We start from the raw sequence: 23,788 nt of genomic DNA on the forward strand, positions 1-23,788 counted from the left end.
TTGTGGTGAATAAGTGTGCGATAACATGGCTGTGAATGGTTAAGTGGAGGGCAAATATGGCACTGCCAGTTTGCTTGGGGGCAAAGATGACACAGATGTCTATATGTTATAGACAGCCTGATTGGGAGCAAAGATGGCACAGGAAGGCTGTTTGACAGTCTCCTTGTAATCTGCAGAGTCAGTGAGTTAAGTACTTTTGTTTTTTTGTGTGTTCTATTTTTGTTTTCGGTGTTGGGCTGGAGGGTGTGATTGCATGCTGGGAAGTGCGATTGTGGGGGCCCAAGCATATGCTTGCCAAGGGTCAAATCAATAATAAAGACGGCCGTAGATATGAACAATGATATACTGGCAGTAAAAGCCCGAATCAGGAGGTATCAGATCAATGTAGATTATGGATGTGTCAGCTCTAGACTGGGTGATCCTGAGATTTTGCCCCTTCACAAGTTTGCGGCAAAAACCCTATGGCATTTTCCTCACTTGACTGGTAGCTTCTGAAGAATTGTTTACCTATTTTTAAAAATATACAAAGTAGAAAAAAAAGAAGGTTTTGCTATTATATGTTTTCCAATAGCACCATCTAGTGGCATGTGAATAGCAATAAGCTCCATGTTCTATTGATCGTGTAGGAACTACAATACCAAACAACTCCATAATTTGAAAATAGTTTTTGTTAGCAGTAATACATATGCAAATATATATATATATATATATATATATATATATATATATATATATATATATATATATATATATATATATAAATATATAAACAAAACACGTCTTTAAAAAAACAACTGTTCATGGTTAAGTAAGATAAGCTTTTCAATCACTTCTCTACCTTTTGGCAAGGATCATGTGTATTATCTGTTTTTAACAATTTAATATCTAATACGCATACTTAAAATGGATGTTTAGAACAGAGGTCTGGATATCTTTAGATAGAGTCCAGGTGGTATGGATCTATTTAAGTGTTGTCTTGTTAGCAAGAGTAAAAGAAAAAGGAAGCCACTGTGATACTCTGAAGACGTGGCAAATATATTGAATGCGAAGAAGCAAGCTTTTAAGAATTATAAACAGACTCAAAATGAGGATGATGGGAGCAAATAAAAAGCTAAGCTTTGGAAGCACATTATTAGATGCTCCAAAGCACACATTGCTTTTTTTTAGATATATAAGTGAGAGAAAAAAACATAAACCAAGAATAATTAAGGGTATTATGTAAACGAGGCTAAAGTGCTAGCTGACTGCATAAGTAAATACTTCTGTTCTGTGTTTACATAAGAAGATGACGCTGAGGAACCCTTGTTAGCCAATTTACATGGGGTGACCTGTGCTCTCCAAAGTGAAAAATCAATGGGACCTGATGGGATACACCCAAAATTATTAAAAGAGCTTCGACGTGTCCTGGCAAAAACACTAGCAGATCTATTTAATCAGTCGCTAATGACGGGAATAGTTGCAGAAGACTGGAAGTTGGTAACCATAGTACCACTGCCACACAAAAAGTAGTAGGGAAGACTCGACCAATTATAGACCAGTAAGCCTTACGTCGGAAGTTGGTAAATTAATGGAAACCATGCTAAAGGGTAGGATTGTTAAATATCTGGAAATAAATGGTCTGCATGATCAGAAACAGCATGGGTTTACTACAGGAAGATCTTGTCAAACTAACTTAATTTGGTTTTTTTGGACTGGGTAACTAAGATAAAGGACCAGGGGGGGATATACCAGCTATTGGTATAGCGTATCTAGTTTTTACTAAGGCATTTGACACATAGAAGACTTTGAAGTCTATGGGTATGGATGCCACAATAGTTGAACGGATAAGCCAATGGTTGAGTGATAGGAGGCCGAAGGTGGTAGTTAATGGTGTATATTCAGAGGAAGGACTTGTCACTAGTGGAGTACCTCAGGGATCAGTATTGGAACCCGTACTTTTTTAATATTTGTATTAATAATATTACAGAAGGTCTTAATGGTATGATATGTCTATCAGATGCAGATGATACAAAGGTTTACAACAGGGTAGACATTCCAGGTGGAAAAACTTAAATGGCGAATGGTCGAGAATGTGGCAGCTGCAGTTTAATATTTAGAAATTTAAAATAATGCACTTGCAACGTAAAAATCCAAAGGCAGAATATAGCATTGGTGGCACTGTACTGTCAGGAACAACGGAAGAGAGGGACTTAGGACTAATTATTTCTGATGACTTAAAGGTAAGCAGGCAATGCAATAAAGCATCTCAAAAAGCAAGCATGATGCTGGGTTGCATAAGGAGAGGCATTAGTAGCAGAAAGAGAGATGGAGGAAAGAAGAGAAGGGTGCAATAGAAACATTCAAATAGTTAAAGGGATTTAACAAAGTACAGGAGGCAAGCTTATTTGAAAGGAGGAGCAATGTTAGAACAAGAAGTCATGGCCTAAGTCTCGAAGGCCAGAGACTCAGATGTAACATAAGTAAGTTCTACTTTACTCAGATGGTAGTAGATTAATAGCAACCGTGGTGGAGGCTAATACAGTGAGGGAATTTAAACAAGTATGGCATAGACATAAAGCTTTACTCACTATAGGACCTCACCAAAGACTAAACCCCTTACATCAAAAAAAATGGGCAGACTAGATAGGCCGAATGGTTCTTATCTGCCATCAAATTCTGTTTCTATGTTGGAAGGAGAGCTTTCTTTGTCCAATTCACACATTGACCTGGTACCTCCAGGACCAGTGCTTTAAAAAAGCCTTTCAAACCCAGGGTAAACCACTCAGATCCATTATTCTGTACCACCTCATGGTGTAACGAAATTGAAAGGGGAATTTGTTAAGCTAAACGTTTGTCAATTACTTTTACTGTACCTGATTAGATGACATCCAGAGATGTATTTACTTCTTGCGCTGCCCTAGGCCCGATCTAAGGCAGTGCCCCCAGACTCCCCCTCCACCGTCAACATTTACACCACAGTAAAAGGTGGGCCAGGATATGTCCCTGGGGTTATCCACACTTCCTTCTTCCTTCATCCCTTCATACTACTAAAGTGTAACAGTGAACATAACTAACAGTTCTGGAAATCAGTCTGCACTAAAACTGTTCATAAACTTCCCCTATTCTTAAATGTAATGCCCACTTAAAGCAAGGCCTCCTTCATAACTGTTATCAGATCACTGCATTTTTCTTTTTCCTATTTTAACTTGTATTCTTATTATGTTACTTTTTCTTTAAATATTAGCCATTTGACCATTTGATAGAGAGTCTGTGTATTTGGTCTGCTGTTAGCCTGCACCTGTTATAAATATATCATACTGCCTTGTGCTTTCCCCTGGCTAATTGCCATTTATAAGGCGTCTAGTCTCTAGTGTCCTTTTGTTTCTTTCTTTGGGATATGTGACCGTGTCCTTCTATGTCCTGCTGTACACTGTTCAAAGCTTTATACATCCTTTTAACTCTTATTTTTACAATAAGATTTATGGGCATTAGTCTAAGTTGTGATTGTTTTCAAAGCATTTTATATGCTTACTGTGATTTATTTTCATTTTTAAAAGTGCGTGGCAGTTTTCATCTGATTTTTTCTGTGCACAGTGGCCCATTTCCACTTTACAGATGCAGCATTTAAATTAAAAAGAATAATTCTGTTCTAAAAAAGGAAATTTGGCTGTTACATATCTGATGTAGTATTTTGCAGAAATGCACTGTTGGAGCCAGACCAGTGGCATATTTTACCAAATTTGTAACCAAATGTGAAATGTGTGACATGATATTCTGGTACTCTGCGGTAGAAGAAGGCTAGAGGTGTAACAGAGGTGGATGACCTCAGGCTTTATAGGACCTGTGAAGCAGTGGCTGGAGGTCCTGCCATGTGTCAATCCCAGGGCAATAACTCACTAACTAACATTGTTTAAATCTAAAATGGACATTGGTAAGCTAACACAACCTATTTCTAGTTGAAGTAGTCAAGTAGTCTTCTTCTTGATGTTTACTACAGGTAGCAGACTGATGGAAAAAAGTGAAATAAAAACCGAGATAATTTACTGAGATAAAATGTATCACTTATTTTATCTCTTTTTCTTTCCTGTAGTAGTCTAAATAAGAATTGCTATTTAACGACGTGCGATAAGTTTATCCCTGGTATTGAACCAAGCTGGATAATAATTAATAATTATCTTCTGGGGATTTCCATGATTTTTTTTTTTTTTATTCTCACATAAAGTTTTAAGATTATGGGAAAACTAATAAAATGTGTATAGCTAAGACCTTGCTTGTATGCACCAAATTTTTAAATTGTATTTTGAAATTATTGACCAAGCGTTTAATCATGCTAGAGGTTCTGTGTGTTCTGTTGCCCCTCTGCATGAATTATGGAGATATGTACAATACTTTCAACTTTGAAGTTTATTAATAGCTTAGTTGAAAAGTCATAAGAGAATAAAACAATATTCACAAATCGTCTTGACTCAGTGCTCATCAAAGTTAGATTTGTGTTCCACAAGATGTCCCCTTTCACCATTAGGTTATCTTGACCCAGTGATTAGTTTTTTGCTTCTAAGAAACTAATAATTTAATATTTTAACCAATAGATATGGGTCATATGTATAAGAACACAAATGGCATTACATCATATTACTTTTTTTTTAGCTTTTAACTATTGCTCAGCTGCATTTCTCCTTTATGTTCCTAATACAGATGACTACACAGACGGGATGCACACAGCTCCGGCACAGCCACAGCCAACCACATCAGTGTAGGTGTAGTTTTTGTATGTTCCATCCACGCAAAGCAGTCTTGCAGTCTTTTCCTCTACAGCCATTTCTGTGCAGCAGGTACATTGATGATTAATATTATGTGTGCTCATTGAATAGCTGGAAGTAAAGACAACATTATATAAGTGTCACAGTTCTTGTAATTAAAATAATTCCATTTTTAATAGGGAGAAATTTTTAAACCGATCACCAGCAATCAGCAGCGTAACAACAGGACAGGGACACTTTACCAAAGATAATGCAGATAATGCAGTTGAGTGAGGGAGTTAAGATAATTTAAGATACTTCACCCAACCTTTAAATATTTTTTTTCATTTATATGATGTATTTGTATTTATAAGTGCCACTCTTATTTCATCTACAGGAAAACTAGTTGATGGTTAATTTCTATATTTTTAAGATATCATATGCTAATAAAATACAATATATTCCCTCTTTCACTAGTTTTATGGCTTTGGAAACCAAAAACAGATGGGCTTTTTTTTTTTTTAACAGGATAAGTATTTTGTGAACTTCGGTAATTTTTTTTGGCGCTAAAGGAAGTGGGATCAACAATATATTGATGTTTGTAAGGGCCAGAACCCAAGCCCCATCCAGTCACTTACATGGATGTTCCCATACAAGGTCCTCCACAATATGTGAGTTCCACAAGCAGCTCGCAGTCTCCTTCTTTCAAGACCGTCACATTCTTACGAGCACTGCAGTCTTCTATTACTTCAGGTACTTTCTCTTCTTTAACTGGAAAGAAAACCATTATAGATACAGAATTAGCAACTTTTACTAGTTGTGTTTTGAGTTCTCATGTGTGAAATGACTTGTTCTGTAACACAACCTTTTATATCAAAACTAGATACAAACATAAAAATGAGTACCTCTCCGAAACAGCTTGAAGCAGAAACCCAGCATTTTGCATTAAGGCATTGGCTGGTCACTATGAATTATCATTTTGTATGTAGGGCATTATGTCCTTACCGGTTTTGTATGTGCATGTTCGGCAACAGCCATCAGGTTCAAATTTAAGTGTATTCTGTAAAAGACATCAAGTCGTAGGATAATATTTCAGCATATTTGTTATATAATAAATGCAGCAACCAGCCTATTTGTTAGTACCAGAGTGTTGAAATACTTTGAAGTTTATACTTCAACCCTCTAGAACTTTAAATGGCTACTGATGTGCAAATTTGACATTTCCATATACAATTATTATGCAATAAAATAAACGTTCATATTTTATTAGAACCAATTTAAGAATAAATCAAAAACGTACCAGTTCACATCTGGTAATGTCGATTTCTTGGCATACTTTCTTCACTTTAGTCAAAACTGGTTGTCCATTTTCCTCAAGACATTCATAGTAAGCACATGTGCTGCCTGTAGGATAATAGTCATCTCCAATCTATAAAGGAGAAGGTAAAATGATGTAGCGTTTTGGCAAATATTATGTATTGTCAATTCGAGGAAATTATGAGACAGGTTGTAATGAAAAGGGCAGAAACAGAAACATCTATCTGATTTTTATTTGCATTGACTGTATGCTCTTTTTAATTTCCAGATGTGGCCACTAGAGGTCAGACAACTTAAATAGGAAAGAGGGATTTTTTTCAATGTGTAAATATGAATGACTAATAGTGAGTATACCACCAAGGTGCAGGCAGTGGGAGATGTGTTCTCTTGTAAGCCTGGGAGCTTGGGGGTGAGGGAAGAGACAAATGCATAAGGCAGCATTCCTGAATGTGTTTGTATTGTCAACCACATAAAAAAATGTAAAGGGAGTACATTGATTGCATATGATGGCTATTATGCCCCTTCTGACATGAAGGCTGTAGTGTTGTAGTGTGTGAATTTCCAAGGCATACCTTGATATTTATTTGTGTGCCATTGTTTCCTGTCATGGTGCACTGTTGGGCCACACATTCGCCACAGCATTCTCCTGCCTTCTGTTTATATACATATCCCTAGATTGAAAGAGATAAAAACAAATACTTATTACAATACAAAAAATAACTTGATATATATACACTTTATATAGTATATTAATCAGCAGTTATAAAAAATACAGGACTGTTGATGATTCCGTTTTTTTTTTATCCTAATTGAAGATATATGTGGTAATCCAGAAATCCTGTCTTATTAGTGATACTGGGGTTCACTGTTTTAAAATATTTTCTAGTTTTGTAGAATAATTTCTAAAAACACATTTCTAAAAACACATAAAAATATAACTTTTATTTATAAATATTTCCCTTAATCATGTGTTTTCACACCATATTCTCTAATTCAATATGAAGCAAGTGGTGTTGGACACCCTTGCCCTAGAATAACCTTTAGAGCATTTAGATATCCTCCGCTCCCACCATTACAATGGCAATGAGACAAAAAATAATCTTTTATCAAAGAAAAACAGCAGCTTAAAAAAGGGAACCAAATCATAATGGTTGATTTTGCGAGTTGAATTTTTAATACGTCTGTTGGATAGGTTTAGTTCGAAATGTAATGTATGCAACTTTAGAACCAAAAACTTACTTGCTTACAGGTAGTCTCACAAACTATAGGCTGACATTTGATAGCGTAAAACTCCAAATCCATGTTCATGTCATATGAACAGGTACATGTCTGGCAGGCATCTTTGGGTTGTGGTATGACTGAACCACGCTGTCCAAAAAAACCCAAAAAAACATGTAATGTGTCCAAATTTTCTTTAAAATATAGATAGTGAGACAACAAAAAAACATAACAAACACCCTGAGGCTTAGAAATAAATAATATGTGTAAGATACTAAAAAAGGAGATCAATGGAGAAGGTAATTACTCCCAGTATAATTTTGTCATCAATCAGTATAGATTTTGTTAACAATCATATACAACAAACGTAAACATATAACCTGCTTTGTATAAAGTAAGATTTGAAGCACTTTACAAATACTGGATTATCTTACCTGGTAAACTTCATTTCCTACTACACAGACAGCATCAGGAACTGTTTGGAAAAAAGGGATGTTTTAAATCTTAATTCAAAGTCATTCTATTAATTTAAAGTTATCCTTACGGAAATCATCTAAGGATCTCAATCTATGAACCTTCCAAAATGTAGCCTTTTCAAAAAAACTGAAGGTTGTATAATAAAATCATGCTCACAAATTAACAATACATGTTATAAGTACCGGTAATAGCATACTTATCTTTTAATCACATTCCCACATCCTAACCACTGTGTTTAGTGCATGCTGTTGCCATAGAAGAAGCTCATTACAACCAATGTGGTTTAGCCACTAGCATAAGTACTTTTGATGTTTGTTTTTATTTATGTTTACTGTTGTGTTTAATTTATATATTTGTTTTGCTTTTGAAGTTTATATGTATTAACGAATACAATTAGGTTCTAAAAACGTCACATTGTATAACTACGTATTTATAGCAATTTTATTACAAGACAAATATTGGGATAAAAGTGAAAAAAATATAGAATATCTATATGATGATAAGTATGGGATGTCTAATAAGAACAGAATGGGTAATATTTATATACCTTAGCTAAATTAACTCTTTAGAGGAATGAGTACTAAAAGGAGAACTTACCACATGTGATATTGGGGCAGCAGGCTCCATATGGTATAAATGTAGCCACACGGAAGCCTGGTTCACATTTGGGCATTTGGCACTGACAAATTCCACAAGCTGTTAAGACAGATGTTAAAATTGTTACTATTAGTCCATTAATACCATTCAGTCTAACAGTAGAGGGCTGCCACCGTTAAGCTTGCAAGTAAGTCAGGCTAAGTGGCTCATAAACACTTGCCAGACAATATTCTACGTGGGCACAAAGCAGCCCTTTCCACACACATTAACTAAAAATCACAGCATAGAAAGGGTCTAGTCAGTGAGTAAGTGCTTCCTACAGTCTCCCTGGTGTCATTATGTGTAATTTCATTTAATAAACATGATAAGGATCAAAATTTTAAACTCAGAGTAGCCTGGGGCAATGTTCCTTCTACCTTGCCAAACAGTATGTATATGATATACTCTGGTATTATTTCATGTGTTAGAAGAAAATGGTGTAAACATAGGCAATACGGTAGTTAGGGAATACAGTAGTAATGTCAAAGCTCTGAGTGCCAAATATGTTTGAAGTCTGGTTGCAGAACAATTAGTTTAATCGAAAAAGTAAAAAAAGCATTTCATGGTTATATTCTAATCATAAACTTACTTGTAGAACTAGATACAGGAAGAGTTGATGTCGGAGTAGCACTTGATACTGTTGATGGAGTTGATGAAATAGTAGTTACAGTGGTAGGTGTTGTCGGGGCAGTGGTTGGTGATGTAGTGCAGTTTTTCATAAACCTTTCTGGAGTACACAGTTTGCCACATACTGCATAATATTCACAACCATCACTGTCTGCTGTTGTGTAGAGTGTTTCACCTGTAACATAATGTTTTTTAAATGCAATTAGAAGGAAAGAATACTTACTCATACATTTAGTTTTTCATGTACATTATTATTACTATTATTAGCAATACGGCAGTAACTTTTTTGTGCGTAATCTGTATTTGCTGAAATCTGACATCAAAACCAAAATTACCTAATATTAAAATATCCAGAAATATCCTAGTATTAAATTTATTCATAGCAACTGCACTAATTGGAGGAAACAACACCATCACAACTGCTACATATTAATAGTTTTTAGTTTCCTGTGCCTATTTAATTGCATATCCACCTGGTTTCACAACCAACCATTATTCTCATTTAGTAACATAAAGTAAAAGAGGTTAAAAACCTTAGGCCAGGATGATGTTTATTAGTTAAGAATCTGAAAAAAGCACAGATCTCACCCAACTACTTTGCTCCTGCAGTGGGAGATTTATCCAGTGGATAAAGACAAACCTGTGATCTGTGTCCAAGAAACACAAATATCCTTGTAAAATGAACACCATTCATTCAGTTTTTTTAAGTGTCATATTACACATGCAATAATCAGTTTTAATCCTATTTTAAAAATGTATAGTGCGTAACAACATGTGTAAATAATTAAAAAGGTTAATAATCTTTTTTACCTGGTGAGTACAAGGTTTCATTCACTTTACAGAAACAGGTAGTTGTGCTGACAGTTGAAAAGGACGTTGGAGAAGTGGTTGATGATAAGGTTGATGTTGTGACCAAAAAAGGAGCTTGTGACAAGCTTGTGGATAATAATGTAGATGTCGAAGTTGGAGTTGTAGAAGATGTAATACTTGAAGATGTTGGTGTTGGTGATGTGGTAGTTCCAGAAGTAGATGTGACAGTAACTGTGAAAAAAGATGTGACAGTAGTAGAAGAGGTTGTTGAGGATGAAGATGAACTCGGTGGTGTCACTGAGGAAGTTGAGACGGTTGTTCCGGTGCCAGATGTAGTGCTTGAGGACGTGGAGGTGGTTGGAGCTGTTACTGGGGTAGTTGAGACAGTTGATGGGGTGGTTGTTGAACTGGAAGTGGTGGTACTAGTTGTGGTTGTTGTTCCTGTGCCAGTTGTGGTGCTTGATAATGGGGAAGTGGTTGGTGGTGTCCCAGAGGTAGTAGAGACAGTTGGTGTGGTTGAAGATGGGGTAGTTGTTGAGCTAGTGGTAGTAGCAGTTCCGGTGGTTGTTGTTCCTGGGCCAGATGTAGTGCTTGAGGATGGAGAGGTGGTTGGAGGTGTTACTGGTGTAGTTGAGACAGTTGATGGGGTGGTTGTTGAGCTGGAAGTGGTGGTAATAGTTGTGGTTGTTGTTCCTGTGCCACTTGTGGTGCTTGATACCGGGGAAGTGATTGGTGGTGTCACAGAGGTAGTAGAGACAATTGATGTGGTTGATGATGAGGTAGTTGTTGAGCTAGTGGTAGTAGCAGTTCCTGTGGTTGTTCTTCCTGTGCCAGATGTAGTGCTTGATAATGGGGAAATGGTTGGTGGTGTCACAGAGGTAGTAGAGACAGTTGGTGTGGTTGAAGATGGGGTAGTTGTTGAGCTAGTGGTAGTAGCAGTTCCGGTGGTTGTTGTTCCTGGGCCAGATGTAGTGCTTGAGGATGGAGAGGTGGTTGGAGGTGTTACTGGTGTAGTTGAGACAGTTGGTGGGGTGGTTGTTGAGCTGGAAGTGGTGGTAATAGTTGTGGTTGTTGTTCCTGTGCCACTTGTGGTGCTTGATACCGGGGAAGTGGTTGGTGGTGTCACAGAGGTAGTAGAGACAGTTGATGTGGTGGATGATGGGGTAGTTGTTGTGCCAGTGGTAGTAGTAGTTGTGGTAGTTGTTGTTCCTGTGCCAGATGTAGTGCTTGATAATGGGGAAGTGGTCGGTGGTGTCACAGAGGTAGTAGAGACAGTTGATGGGATGGTTGTGAAGCTGGAAGTGGTGGTACTAGGTGTGGTTGTTGTTCCTGTGCCACTTGTGGTGCTTGATAATGGGGAAATGGTTGGTGGTGTCACAGAGGTAGTAGAGTAAGTTGATGTGGTGGATGATGGGGTAGTTGTTGTGCCAGTGGTAGTAGTAGTTGTGGTGGTTGTTGTTCCTGTGCCAGATGTAGTGCTTGAGGATGGGGAGGTGGTTGGAGGTGTTACTGGGGTAGTTGAGACAGTTGATGGGGTGGTTGTTGAGCTGGAAGTGGTGGTACTAGTTGTGGTTGTTGTTCCTGTACCACTTGTGGTGCTTGATAACGGGGAAGTGGTTGGTGGTGTCACAGAGGTAGTAGAGACAATTGATGTGGTTGATGATGAGGTAGTTGTTGAGCTAGTGGTAGTAGCAGTTCCTGTGGTTGTTCTTCCTGTGCCAGATGTAGTGCTTGATAATGGGGAAGTGGTTGGTGGTGTCACAGAGGTAGTAGAGACAGTTGATGTGGTTGACGATGGGGTAGTCGTTGAGCTGGTGGTAGTAGCAGTTGTGGTGGTTGTTGTTCCTGGGCCAGATGTAGTGCTTGAGGATGGGGAGGTGGTTGGAGGTGTTACTGGGGTAGTTGAGACAGTTGATGGGATGGTTGTGAAGCTGGAAGTGGTGGTACTAGGTGTGGTTGTTGTTCCTGTGCCAGATGTAGTGCTTGATAATGGGGAAGTGGTTGGTGGTGTCACAGAGGTAGTAGAGACAGTTGGTGTGGTTGAAGATGGGGTAGTTGTTGAGCTAGTGGTAGTAGCAGTTCCGGTGGTTGTTGTTCCTGGGCCAGATGTAGTGCTTGAGGATGGAGAGGTGGTTGGAGGTGTTACTGGGGTAGTTGAGACAGTTGATGGGGTGGTTGTTGAGCTGGAAGTGGTGGTAATAGGTGTGGTTGTTGTTCCTGTGCCACTTGTGGTGCTTGATAATGGGGAAGTGGTTGGTGGTGTCACAGAGGTGGTAGAGTAAGTTGATGTGGTAGATGATGGGGTAGTTGTTGTGCCAGTGGTAATAGTAGTTGTGGTGGTTGTTGTTCCTGTGCCAGATGTAGTGCTTGATAATGGGGAAGTGGTCAGTGGTGTCACAGAGGTAGTAGAGACAGTTGATGGGATGGTTGTGAAGCTGGAAGTGGTGGTACTAGGTGTGGTTGTTGTTCCTGTGCCACTTGTGGTGCTTGATAATGGGGAAGTGGTTGGTGGTGTCACAGAGGTAGTAGAGTAAGTTGATGTGGTGGATGATGGGGTAGTTGTTGTGCCAGTGGTAGTAGTAGTTGTGGTGGTTGTTGTTCCTGTGCCAGATGTAGTGCTTGAGGATGGGGAGGTGGTTGGAGGTGTTACTGGGGTAGTTGAGACAGTTGATGGGGTGGTTGTTGAGCTGGAAGTGGTGGTACTAGTTGTGGTTGTTGTTCCTGTACCACTTGTGGTGCTTGATAACGGGGAAGTGGTTGGTGGTGTCACAGAGGTAGTAGAGACAATTGATGTGGTTGATGATGAGGTAGTTGTTGAGCTAGTGGTAGTAGCAGTTCCTGTGGTTGTTCTTCCTGTGCCAGATGTAGTGCTTGATAATGGGGAAGTGGTTGGTGGTGTCACAGAGGTAGTAGAGACAGTTGGTGTGGTTGAAGATGGGGTAGTTGTTGAGCTAGTGGTAGTAGCAGTTCCGGTGGTTGTTGTTCCTGGGCCAGATGTAGTGCTTGAGGATGGAGAGGTGGTTGGAGGTGTTACTGGTGTAGTTGAGACAGTTGGTGGGGTGGTTGTTGAGCTGGAAGTGGTGGTAATAGTTGTGGTTGTTGTTCCTGTGCCACTTGTGGTGCTTGATACCGGGGAAGTGGTTGGTGGTGTCACAGAGGTAGTAGAGACAGTTGATGTGGTGGATGATGGGGTAGTTGTTGTGCCAGTGGTAGTAGTAGTTGTGGTGGTTGTTGTTCCTGTGCCAGATGTAGTGCTTGAGGATGGGGAGGTGGTTGGAGGTGTTACTGGGGTAGTTGAGACAGTTGATGGGGTGGTTGTTGAGCTGGAAGTGGTGGTAATAGTTGTGGTTGTTGTTCCTGTGCCACTTATGGTGCTTGATACCGGGGAAGTGGTTGGTGGTGTCACAGAGGTAGTAGAGACAGTTGATGTGGTTGACGATGGGGTAGTCGTTGAGCTGGTGGTAGTAGCAGTTGTGGTGGTTGTTGTTCCTGGGCCAGATGTAGTGCTTGAGGATGGGGAGGTGGTTGGAGGTGTTACTGGGGTAGTTGAGACAGTTGATGGGATGGTTGTGAAGCTGGAAGTGGTGGTACTAGGTGTGGTTGTTGTTCCTGTGCCAGATGTAGTGCTTGATAATGGGGAAGTGGTTGGTGGTGTCACAGAGGTAGTAGAGACAGTTGGTGTGGTTGAAGATGGGGTAGTTGTTGAGCTAGTGGTAGTAGCAGTTCCGGTGGTTGTTGTTCCTGGGCCAGATGTAGTGCTTGAGGATGGAGAGGTGGTTGGAGGTGTTACTGGGGTAGTTGAGACAGTTGATGGGGTGGTTGTTGAGCTGGAAGTGGTGGTAATAGGTGTGGTTGTTGTTCCTGTGCCACTTGTGGTGCTTGATAATGGGGAAGTGGTTGGTGGTGTCACAGAGGTGGTAGAGTAAGTTGATGTGGTAGATGATGGGGTAGTTGTTGTGCCAGTGGTAATAGTAGTTGTGGTGGTTGTTGTTCCTGTGCCAGATGTAGTGCTTGAGGGTGGGGAGGTGGTTGGAGGTGTTACTGGGGTAGTTGAGACAGTTGATGGGGTGGTTGTTGAGCTGGAAGTGGTGGTAATAGTTGTGGTTGTTGTTCCTGTGCCACTTATGGTGCTTGATACCAGGGAAGTGGTTGGTGGTGTCACAGAGGTAGTAGAGACAGTTGATGTGGTTGATGATGGGGTAGTCGTTGAGCTGGTGGTAGTAGCAGTTGTGGTGGTTGTTGTTCCTGGGCCAGATGTAGTGCTTGAGGATGGGGAGGTGGTTGGAGGTGTTACTGGGGTAGTTGAGACAGTTGATGGGATGGTTGTGAAGCTGGAAGTGGTGGTACTAGGTGTGGTTGTTGTTCCTGTGCCAGATGTAGTGCTTGATAATGGGGAAGTGGTTGGTGGTGTCACAGAGGTAGTAGAGACAGTTGGTGTGGTTGAAGATGGGGTAGTTGTTGAGCTAGTGGTAGTAGCAGTTCCGGTGGTTGTTGTTCCTGGGCCAGATGTAGTGCTTGAGGATGGAGAGGTGGTTGGAGGTGTTACTGGGGTAGTTGAGACAGTTGATGGGGTGGTTGTTGAGCTGGAAGTGGTGGTAATAGGTGTGGTTGTTGTTCCTGTGCCACTTGTGGTGCTTGATAATGGGGAAGTGGTTGGTGGTGTCACAGAGGTGGTAGAGTAAGTTGATGTGGTGGATGATGGGGTAGTTGTTGTGCCAGTGGTAGTAGTAGTTGTGGTGGTTGTTGTTCCTGTGCCAGATGTAGTGCTTGAGGGTGGGGAGGTGGTTGGAGGTGTTACTGGGGTAGTTGAGACAGTTGATGGGGTGGTTGTTGAGCTGGAAGTGGTGGTAATAGTTGTGGTTGTTGTTCCTGTGCCACTTATGGTGCTTGATACCGGGGAAGTGGTTGGTGGTGTCACAGAGGTAGTAGAGACAGTTGATGTGGTTGATGATGGGGTAGTCGTTGAGCTGGTGGTAGTAGCAGTTGTGGTGGTTGTTGTTCCTGGGCCAGATGTAGTGCTTGAGGATGGGGAGGTGGTTGGAGGTGTTACTGGGGTAGTAGAGACAGTTGGTGGGATGGTTGTGAAGCTGGAAGTGGTGGTACTAGATGTGGTTGTTGTTCCTGTGCCACTTGTGGTGCTTGATAATGGGGAAGTGGTTGGTGGTGTCACAGAGGTAGTAGAGTAAGTTGATGTGGTGGATGATGGGGTAGTTGTTGTGCCAGTGGTAGTAGTAGTTCCGGTGGTTGTTGTTCCTGTGCCAGATGTAGTGCTTGAGGATGGGGAGGTGGTTGGAGGTGTTACTGGGGAGGTAGAGACAGTTGGTGGGATGGTTGTGAAGCTGGAAGTGGTGGTACTAGATGTGGTTGTTGTTCCTGTGCCACTTGTGGTGCTTGATAATGGGGAAGTGGTCGGTGGTGTCACAGAGCTAGTAGAGACAGTTGGTGTGGTTGAAGATGGGGTAGTTGTTGAGCTAGTGGTAGTAGCAGTTCCGGTGGTTGTTGTTCCTGGGCCAGATGTAGTGCTTGAGGATGGAGAGGTGGTTGGAGGTGTTGCTGGGGTAGTTGAGACAGTTGATGTGGTTGATGATGGGGTAGGCGTTGAGCTGATGGTAGTAGCAGTTGTGGTGGTTGTTGTTCCTGTGCCAGTTGTGGTGCTTGATAATAGGGAAGTGGTTGGTGGTGTCACAGAGGTAGTAGAGACAGTTGATGTGGTTGATGATGGGGTGGTTGTTGAGCCAGTGGTAGTAGTAGATGTTGATGCTGTGCCAGTTGTGGTGCTTAAGAATGGGGAGGTGATTGGCAGAGTCACAAAGGTAGTCGAAATAGTTGATGTGGTTGATGACGGGGTAGTTGTAGAGCCAGTGGTAGTAGTAGTCGTGGTGGTTGTTGTTCCTGTTCCAGATGTAGTGCTTGAGGATAGGGATGTTGTTGGAGGTATTACTGGGGTTGTTGAGATAGTTGATGGTGTTGATACTGAAGATGTCGTTTCTATAATATATGGTGTGGTTGTTGGAGGTGTTGATGTGCTAACTGTTGTAGTACTGGATGGAGTTGATTTTTCACAATATTTAGAGCAGCATTCAATTCTTATTCTGTAGTTGTAGCATGTTTTTGACGATTCTGTCTGATCGTTGTTGTTACATATTAATCCATTCTTTAAATCACAAGTGTAGATTTGTTTCTCTAGTTGACTGTAGGATCCTTGCTTATCTACAGCCTCACATTGAATGTTGGTTTCAATTTCGTCTTCTGTACAAACTGCATATTTCAACCTTTTAATAGCTTCCAAATTCTCAGTTTCTCCATTGTCATTTCCGGGTGTTGGTGTGTGGAGATCAAACCAGTCTGTGTAACGACAGTCCATTTTTGAACAGGTAGTGGTGGAAATAATTGGAGTTGTTGTCTCTGTAACAATCAATGTAGTAGTAGATGATGGAGGAGTAGTTGATGGTGTGGATACTGAAGTTGTTGTTTCTATAATATATGGAGTGGTTGTTGGAGGTGTTGATGTGCTAACTGTAGTAGTACTGGATGGAGTTGATTTTTCACAATATTTAGAGCAGCATTCAATTCTTACTCTGTAGTTGTAGCATGTTTTTGACGATCCTGCCTGATCATTGTTGTTACATATTAATCCATTCTTTAAATCACAAGTGTAGATTTGTTTCTCTAGTTGACTGTAGGATCCTTCCTTATCTATAGCCTCGCATTGAATGTTGGTTTCAATTTCGTCTTCGGTACAAACTGCATATTTTAACTTTTTAATAGCTTCCAAATTCTCAGTTTCTCCATTGTCATTTCCGGGTGTTGGTGTGTGGAGATCAAACCAGTCTGTGTAACGACAGTCCATTTTTGAACAGGTAGTGGTGGAAATAATTGGAGTTGTTGTCTCTGTAACAATCGATGTAGTAGTAGATGATGGAGGAGTAGTTGATGGTGTGGATACTGAAGTTGTTGTTTCTATAATATATGGAGTGGTTGTTGGAGGTGTTGATGTGCTAACTATAGTAGTACTGGATGGAGTTGATTTTTCACAATACTTAGAGCAGCATTCAATTCTTACTCTGTAGTTGTAGCATGTTTTTGACGATCCTGTCTGATCATTATTGTTACATATTAATCCATTCTTTAAATCACAAGTGTAGATTTGTTTCTCAAGTTGACTGTAGGATCCTTCCTTAACTACAGCCTCACATTGAATGTTGGTTTCAATTTCATCTTCTGTACAAACTGCATATTTTAACCTTCTAATAGTTTCCAAATTCTCAGTTTCTCCATTGTCATTTCCAGGTGTCGGTGTGTGGAGATCAAACCAATCTGTGTAACGACAGTCCATTTTTGTACAGGTAGTGGTGGAAATAATTGGAGTTGTTGTCTCTGTAACAATCGATGTAGTAGTAGATGATGGAGGAGTAGTTGATGGTGTTGATACTGAAGTTGTTGTTTCTATAATATATGGTGTGGTTGTTGGAGGTGTTGATGTGCTAACTGTAGTAGTACTGGATGGAGTTGATTTTTCACAATATTTAGAGCAGCAGTCAATTCTTATTCTGTAGTTGTAACATGTTTTTGACGATCCTGTCTGATCGTTGTTGTTACATATTAATCCATTCTTTAAATCACAAGTGTAGCTTTGTTTCTCTAGTTGACTGTAGGATCCTTCCTTAACTATAGCCTCGCATTGAATGTTGGTTTCAATTTCGTCTTCGGTACAAACTGCATATTTTAACTTTTTAATAGCTTCCAAATTCTCAGTTTCTCCATTGTCATTTCCGGGTGTTGGTGTGTGGAGATCAAACCAGTCCGTGTAACGACAGTCCATTTTTGAACAGGTAGTGGTGGAAATAATTGGAGTTGTTGTCTCTGTGACAATCGATGTAGTAGTAGATGATGGAGGAGTAGTTGATGGTGTTGATACTGAAGTAGTTGTTTCTATAATATATGGTGTGGTTGTTGGAGGTGTTGATGTGCTCACTGTAGTAGTACTGGATGGAGTTGATTTTTCACAATACTTAGAGCAGCATTCAATTCTTACTCTGTAGTTGTAGCATGTTTTTGATGATCCTGTCTGATCATTATTGTTACATATTAATCCATTCTTTAAATCACAAGTGTAGATTTGTTTCTCTAGTTGACTGTAGGATCCTTCCTTAACTACAACCTCACATTGAATGTTGGTTTCAATTTCGTCTTCTGTACAAACTGCATATTTTAACTTTTTAATAGCTTCCAAATTCTCAGTTTCTCCATTGTCATTTCCGGGTTTTGGTGTGTGGAGATCAAACCAGTCTGTGTAACGACAGTCCATTTTTGAACAGGTAGTGGTGGAAATAATTGGAGTTGTTGTCTCTGTAAGAATCGATGTAGTAGTAGATGATGGAGGAGTAGTTGATGGTGTGGATACTGAAGTTGTTGTTTCTATAATATATGGTGTGGTTGTTGGAGGTGTTGAGGTGCTAACTGTAGTAGTACTGGATGGAGTTGATTTTTCACAATATTTAGAGCAGCATTCAATTCTTATTCTGTAGTTGTAGCATGTTTTTGACGATCCTGTCTGATCGTTGTTGTTACATATTAATCCATTCTTTAAATCACAAGTGTAGATTTGCTTCTCTAGTTGACTGTAGGATCCTTCCTTAACTATAGCCTCGCATTGAATGTTGGTTTCAATTTCATCTTCGGTACAAACTGCATATTTTAACTTTTTAATAGCTTCCAAATTCTCAGTTTCTCCATTGTCATTTCCGGGTGTTGGTGTGTGGAGATCAAACCAGTCTGTGTAACGACAGTCCATTTTTGAACAGGTAGTGGTGGAAATAATTGGAGTTGTTGTCTCTGTAAGAATCGATGTAGTAGTAGATGATGGAGGAGTAGTTGATGGTGTTGATACTGAAGTTGTTGTTTCTATAATATATGGAGTGGTTGTTGGAGGTGTTGATGTGCTAACTGTAGTAGTACTGGATGGAGTTGATTTTTCACAATACTTAGAGCAGCATTCAATTCTTACTCTGTAGTTGTAGCATGTTTTTGACGATCCTGTCTGATCATTATTGTTACATATTAATCCATTCTTTAAATCACAAGTGTAGATTTGTTTCTCTAGTTGACTGTAGGATCCTTCCTTAACTACAACCTCACATTGAATGTTGGTTTCAATTTCGTCTTCTGTACAAACTGCATATTTTAACTTTTTAATAGCTTCCAAATTCTCAGTTTCTCCATTGTCATTTCCGGGTTTTGGTGTGTGGAGATCAAACCAGTCTGTGTAACGACAGTCCATTTTTGAACAGGTAGTGGTGGAAATAATTGGAGTTGTTGTCTCTGTAAGAATCGATGTAGTAGTAGATGATGGAGGAGTAGTTGATGGTGTGGATACTGAAGTTGTTGTTTCTATAATATATGGTGTGGTTGTTGGAGGTGTTGATGTGCTAACTGTAGTAGTACTGGATGGAGTTGATTTTTCACAATATTTAGAGCAGCATTCAATTCTTATTCTGTAGTTGTAGCATGTTTTTGACGATCCTGTCTGATCGTTGTTGTTACATATTAATCCATTCTTTAAATCACAAGTGTAGATTTGCTTCTCTAGTTGACTGTAGGATCCTTCCTTAACTACAACCTCACATTGAATGTTGGTTTCAATTTCGTCTTCGGTACAAACTGCATATTTTAACTTTTTAATAGCTTCCAAATTCTCAGTTTCTCCATTGTCATTTCCGGGTGTTGGTGTGTGGAGATCAAACCAATCTGTGTAACGACAGTCCATTTTTGTACAGGTAGTGGTGGAAATAATTGGAGTTGTTGTCTCTGTAACAATCGATGTAGTAGTAGATGATGGAGGAGTAGTTGATGGTGTGGATACTGAAGTTGTTGTTTCTATAATATATGGCGTGGTTGTTGGAGGTGTTGATGTGCTAACTGTAGTAGTACTGGATGGAGTTGATTTTTCACAATACTTAGAGCAGCATTCAATCCTTATTCTGTAGTTGTAGCATGTTTTTGATGATCCTGTCTGATCGTTGTTGTTACATATTAATCCATTCTTTAAATCACAAGTGTAGATTTGCTTCTCTAGTTGACTGTAGGATCCTTCCTTAACTATAGCCTCGCATTGAATGTTGGTTTCAATTTCATCTTCGGTACAAACTGCATATTTTAACTTTTTAATAGCTTCCAAATTCTCAGTTTCTCCATTGTCATTTCCGGGTGTTGGTGTGTGGAGATCAAACCAGTCTGTGTAACGACAGTCCATTTTTGAACAGGTAGTGGTGGAAATAATTGGAGTTGTTGTCTCTGTAAGAATCGATGTAGTAGTAGATGATGGAGGAGTAGTTGATGGTGTTGATACTGAAGTTGTTGTTTCTATAATATATGGAGTGGTTGTTGGAGGTGTTGATGTGCTAACTGTAGTAGTACTGGATGGAGTTGATTTTTCACAATACTTAGAGCAGCATTCAATTCTTACTCTGTAGTTGTAGCATGTTTTTGACGATCCTGTCTGATCATTATTGTTACATATTAATCCATTCTTTAAATCACAAGTGTAGATTTGTTTCTCTAGTTGACTGTAGGATCCTTCCTTAACTACAACCTCACATTGAATGTTGGTTTCAATTTCGTCTTCTGTACAAACTGCATATTTTAACTTTTTAATAGCTTCCAAATTCTCAGTTTCTCCATTGTCATTTCCGGGTTTTGGTGTGTGGAGATCAAACCAGTCTGTGTAACGACAGTCCATTTTTGAACAGGTAGTGGTGGAAATAATTGGAGTTGTTGTCTCTGTAAGAATCGATGTAGTAGTAGATGATGGAGGAGTAGTTGATGGTGTGGATACTGAAGTTGTTGTTTCTATAATATATGGTGTGGTTGTTGGAGGTGTTGATGTGCTAACTGTAGTAGTACTGGATGGAGTTGATTTTTCACAATATTTAGAGCAGCATTCAATTCTTATTCTGTAGTTGTAGCATGTTTTTGACGATCCTGTCTGATCGTTGTTGTTACATATTAATCCATTCTTTAAATCACAAGTGTAGATTTGCTTCTCTAGTTGACTGTAGGATCCTTCCTTAACTACAACCTCACATTGAATGTTGGTTTCAATTTCGTCTTCGGTACAAACTGCATATTTTAACTTTTTAATAGCTTCCAAATTCTCAGTTTCTCCATTGTCATTTCCGGGTGTTGGTGTGTGGAGATCAAACCAATCTGTGTAACGACAGTCCATTTTTGTACAGGTAGTGGTGGAAATAATTGGAGTTGTTGTCTCTGTAACAATCGATGTAGTAGTAGATGATGGAGGAGTAGTTGATGGTGTGGATACTGAAGTTGTTGTTTCTATAATATATGGCGTGGTTGTTGGAGGTGTTGATGTGCTAACTGTAGTAGTACTGGATGGAGTTGATTTTTCACAATACTTAGAGCAGCATTCAATCCTTATTCTGTAGTTGTAGCATGTTTTTGATGATCCTGTCTGATCGTTGTTGTTACATATTAATCCATTCTTTAAATCACAAGTGTAGATTTGTTTCTCTAGTTGACTGTAGGATCCTTCCTTAACTATAGCCTCGCATTGAATGTTGGTTTCAATTTCGTCTTCGGTACAAACTGCATATTTTAACTTTTTAATAGCTTCCAAATTCTCAGTTTCTCCATTGTCATTTCCGGGTGTTGGTGTGTGGAGATCAAACCAGTCTGTGTAACGACAGTCCATTTTTGAACAGGTAGTGGTGGATATAATTGGAGTTGTTGTCTCTGTAACAATCGATGTAGTAGTAGATGATGGAGGAGTAGTTGATGGTGTGGATACTGAAGTTGTTGTTTCTATAATATATGGAGTGGTTGTTGGAGGTGTTGATGTGCTAACTGTAGTAGTACTGGATGGAGTTGATTTTTCACAATACTTAGAGCAGCATTCAATTCTTATTCTGTAGTTGTAGCATGTTTTTGACGATCCTGCCTGATCATTATTGTTACAAATTAATCCATTCTTTAAATCACAAGTGTAGATTTGTTTCTCTAGTTGACTGTAGGATCCTTCCTTAACTACAGCCTCACATTGAATGTTGGTTTCAATTTCGTCTTCTGTACAAACTGCATATTTTAACCTTCTAATAGTTTCCAAATTCTCAGTTTCTCCATTGTCATTTCCGGGTGTTGGTGTGTGGAGATCAAACCAGTCTGTGTAACGACAGTCCATTTTTGAACAGGTAGTGGTGGAAATAATTGGAGTTGTTGTCTCTGTAAGAATCGATGTAGTAGTAGATGATGGAGGAGTAGTTAATGGTGTGGATACTGAAGTTGTTGTTTCTATAATATATGGTTTGGTTGTTGGAGGTGTTGATGTGCTAACTGTAGTAGTACTGGATGGAGTTGATTTTTCACAATATTTAGAGCAGCATTCAATTCTTATTCTGTAGTTGTAGCACGTTTTTGATGATCCTGCCTGATCATTGTTGTTACATATTAATCCATTCTTTAAATCACAAGTGTAGATTTGTTTCTCTAGTTGACTGTAGGATCCTTCCTTAACTACAGCCTCACATTGAATGTTGGTTTCAATTTCGTCTTCTGTACAAACTGCATATTTTAACCTTTTAATAGCTTCCAAATTCTCAGTTTCTCCATTGTCATTTCCGGGTGTTGGTGTGTGGAGATCAAACCAGTCTGTGTAACGACAGTCCATTTTTGAACAGGTAGTGGTGGAAATAATTGGAGTTGTTGTCTCTGTAACAATCGATGTAGTAGTAGATGATGGAGGAGTAGTTGATGGTGTTGATACTGAAGTTGTTGTTTCTGTAATATATGGTGTGGTTGTTGGAGGTGTTGATGTGCTAACTGTAGTAGTACTGGATGGAGTTGATTTTTCACAATACTTAGAGCAGCATTCAATCCTTATTCTGTAGTTGTAGCATATTTTGAACGATCCCACTTGATCTATGTTTCTGCAAACCAATCCGTTTCTTAGATCGCATTGGTAAGTCTGTTTTTTTAAGTCATTTTGTGCCATGCCATAATAAATTGCTTCACATTGTATGTTGGTTTCGTATTCTTCATTTGTGCATACCTCATATCCCCTTGATTTGATATTTTCAAGTGTTTCAATGTCTCCATCCATGATGTCCGAAGTAGGTGCGTGCAAATCAAACCACTCAGTATAGCGGCAATCCATGTTTGTACAAGTAGTAGATGAAAGACTTGGAGTGGTTGTTGTAGTTGGTCCTGTAGTGGATATTACAGGAGCCGATGGAGAAGTCAAACTTGGAGTAGTTGGAGTGCTACAATCTATGTAAGAGCTACAACATTCAATTCTAATTTGGTAATTATAGCAGACTGGTAGGTTTTCCCTGTTATAACAAGTCAACCCGATATCTTTATTGCATGTCACACGTTGTCCTAAATCATCTATTTGGTCGTAAGGATATGCTTTTGCTCTGCACTCTACATTTCTGGGAGCATCGCATATTTTAAAGCCTTTCTTTTTGATATTTTCAAATGTTTCGAAGTCTCCGGTGTCTGATCCAAAATGCGGATAGCTTACATCAAACCACTGGGACCAACTGCATTCGGCACACACTAAAAAATTTGAAATGTAAAATACATTAGTTTAACAAATGTTGTGTTGGATTATCTTTACATATCTAAAGCGGTATATATGAAAGGAGTCTGAAAGACCATATAAAGCGGTATATAAGAATGTATTCTGAAAGATTTTATGTCTATCCATTTTATAAATGTTGGCCCACAAAAAAAAAAAAACAGAATGAAAGAATTATCACAAAATGTCATACATAAGATTAAATTCAACATTAATTGTAAATTAAAGTCTGAAATGTGACTATTTCAGATGAAATGGATTGTTCTGTACACCCATGTGTCTAATGCACTCCAGCAATAAGAAAAACAATTATTAAAATCCCTACTGAGAAAATGTATTATCTTCTTGTGAGAAGACCAGAGGACGTGAGAAATGTTTGCATTACAACCTA

The 23,788-nt window shown here is 39.3% G+C and overlaps 1 protein-coding gene and 1 pseudogene across 1 annotated transcript in view; one reads left to right on the top strand and one right to left on the bottom strand.

Moving 5' to 3' along the window:
* Nucleotides 1-825: 825 nt before the first annotated feature.
* Nucleotides 826-965, top strand: LOC149275198 (U2 spliceosomal RNA; annotated as a pseudogene).
* A 3,713-nt stretch (nucleotides 966-4,678) lies between these two features.
* The window catches only part of LOC149275199 (uncharacterized), a 37,941-nt gene continuing 18,831 nt past the window's right edge, over nucleotides 4,679-23,788 (bottom strand). Inside the window, exons 30-40 of the mRNA XM_089504899.1 lie at nucleotides 12,299-23,375; nucleotides 9,804-11,977; nucleotides 8,956-9,168; nucleotides 8,328-8,426; nucleotides 7,688-7,728; nucleotides 7,275-7,403; nucleotides 6,608-6,706; nucleotides 6,019-6,147; nucleotides 5,724-5,778; nucleotides 5,357-5,489; nucleotides 4,679-4,850 (exon numbers count right to left, since the gene is read on the bottom strand). Coding sequence (XP_089361025.1) covers nucleotides 4,679-4,850; nucleotides 5,357-5,489; nucleotides 5,724-5,778; nucleotides 6,019-6,147; nucleotides 6,608-6,706; nucleotides 7,275-7,403; nucleotides 7,688-7,728; nucleotides 8,328-8,426; nucleotides 8,956-9,168; nucleotides 9,804-11,977; nucleotides 12,299-23,375 — 14,321 coding nt within the window. The remainder of the gene's footprint in view (nucleotides 4,851-5,356; nucleotides 5,490-5,723; nucleotides 5,779-6,018; nucleotides 6,148-6,607; nucleotides 6,707-7,274; nucleotides 7,404-7,687; nucleotides 7,729-8,327; nucleotides 8,427-8,955; nucleotides 9,169-9,803; nucleotides 11,978-12,298; nucleotides 23,376-23,788) is intronic.

The sequence above is a fragment of the Sceloporus occidentalis genome, unplaced genomic scaffold (assembly GCF_023333645.1).
Source record: "Sceloporus occidentalis isolate IW3139 unplaced genomic scaffold, rSceOcc1.0.p SCAF_295, whole genome shotgun sequence".
Taxonomy (NCBI): domain Eukaryota; kingdom Metazoa; phylum Chordata; class Lepidosauria; order Squamata; family Phrynosomatidae; genus Sceloporus; species Sceloporus occidentalis.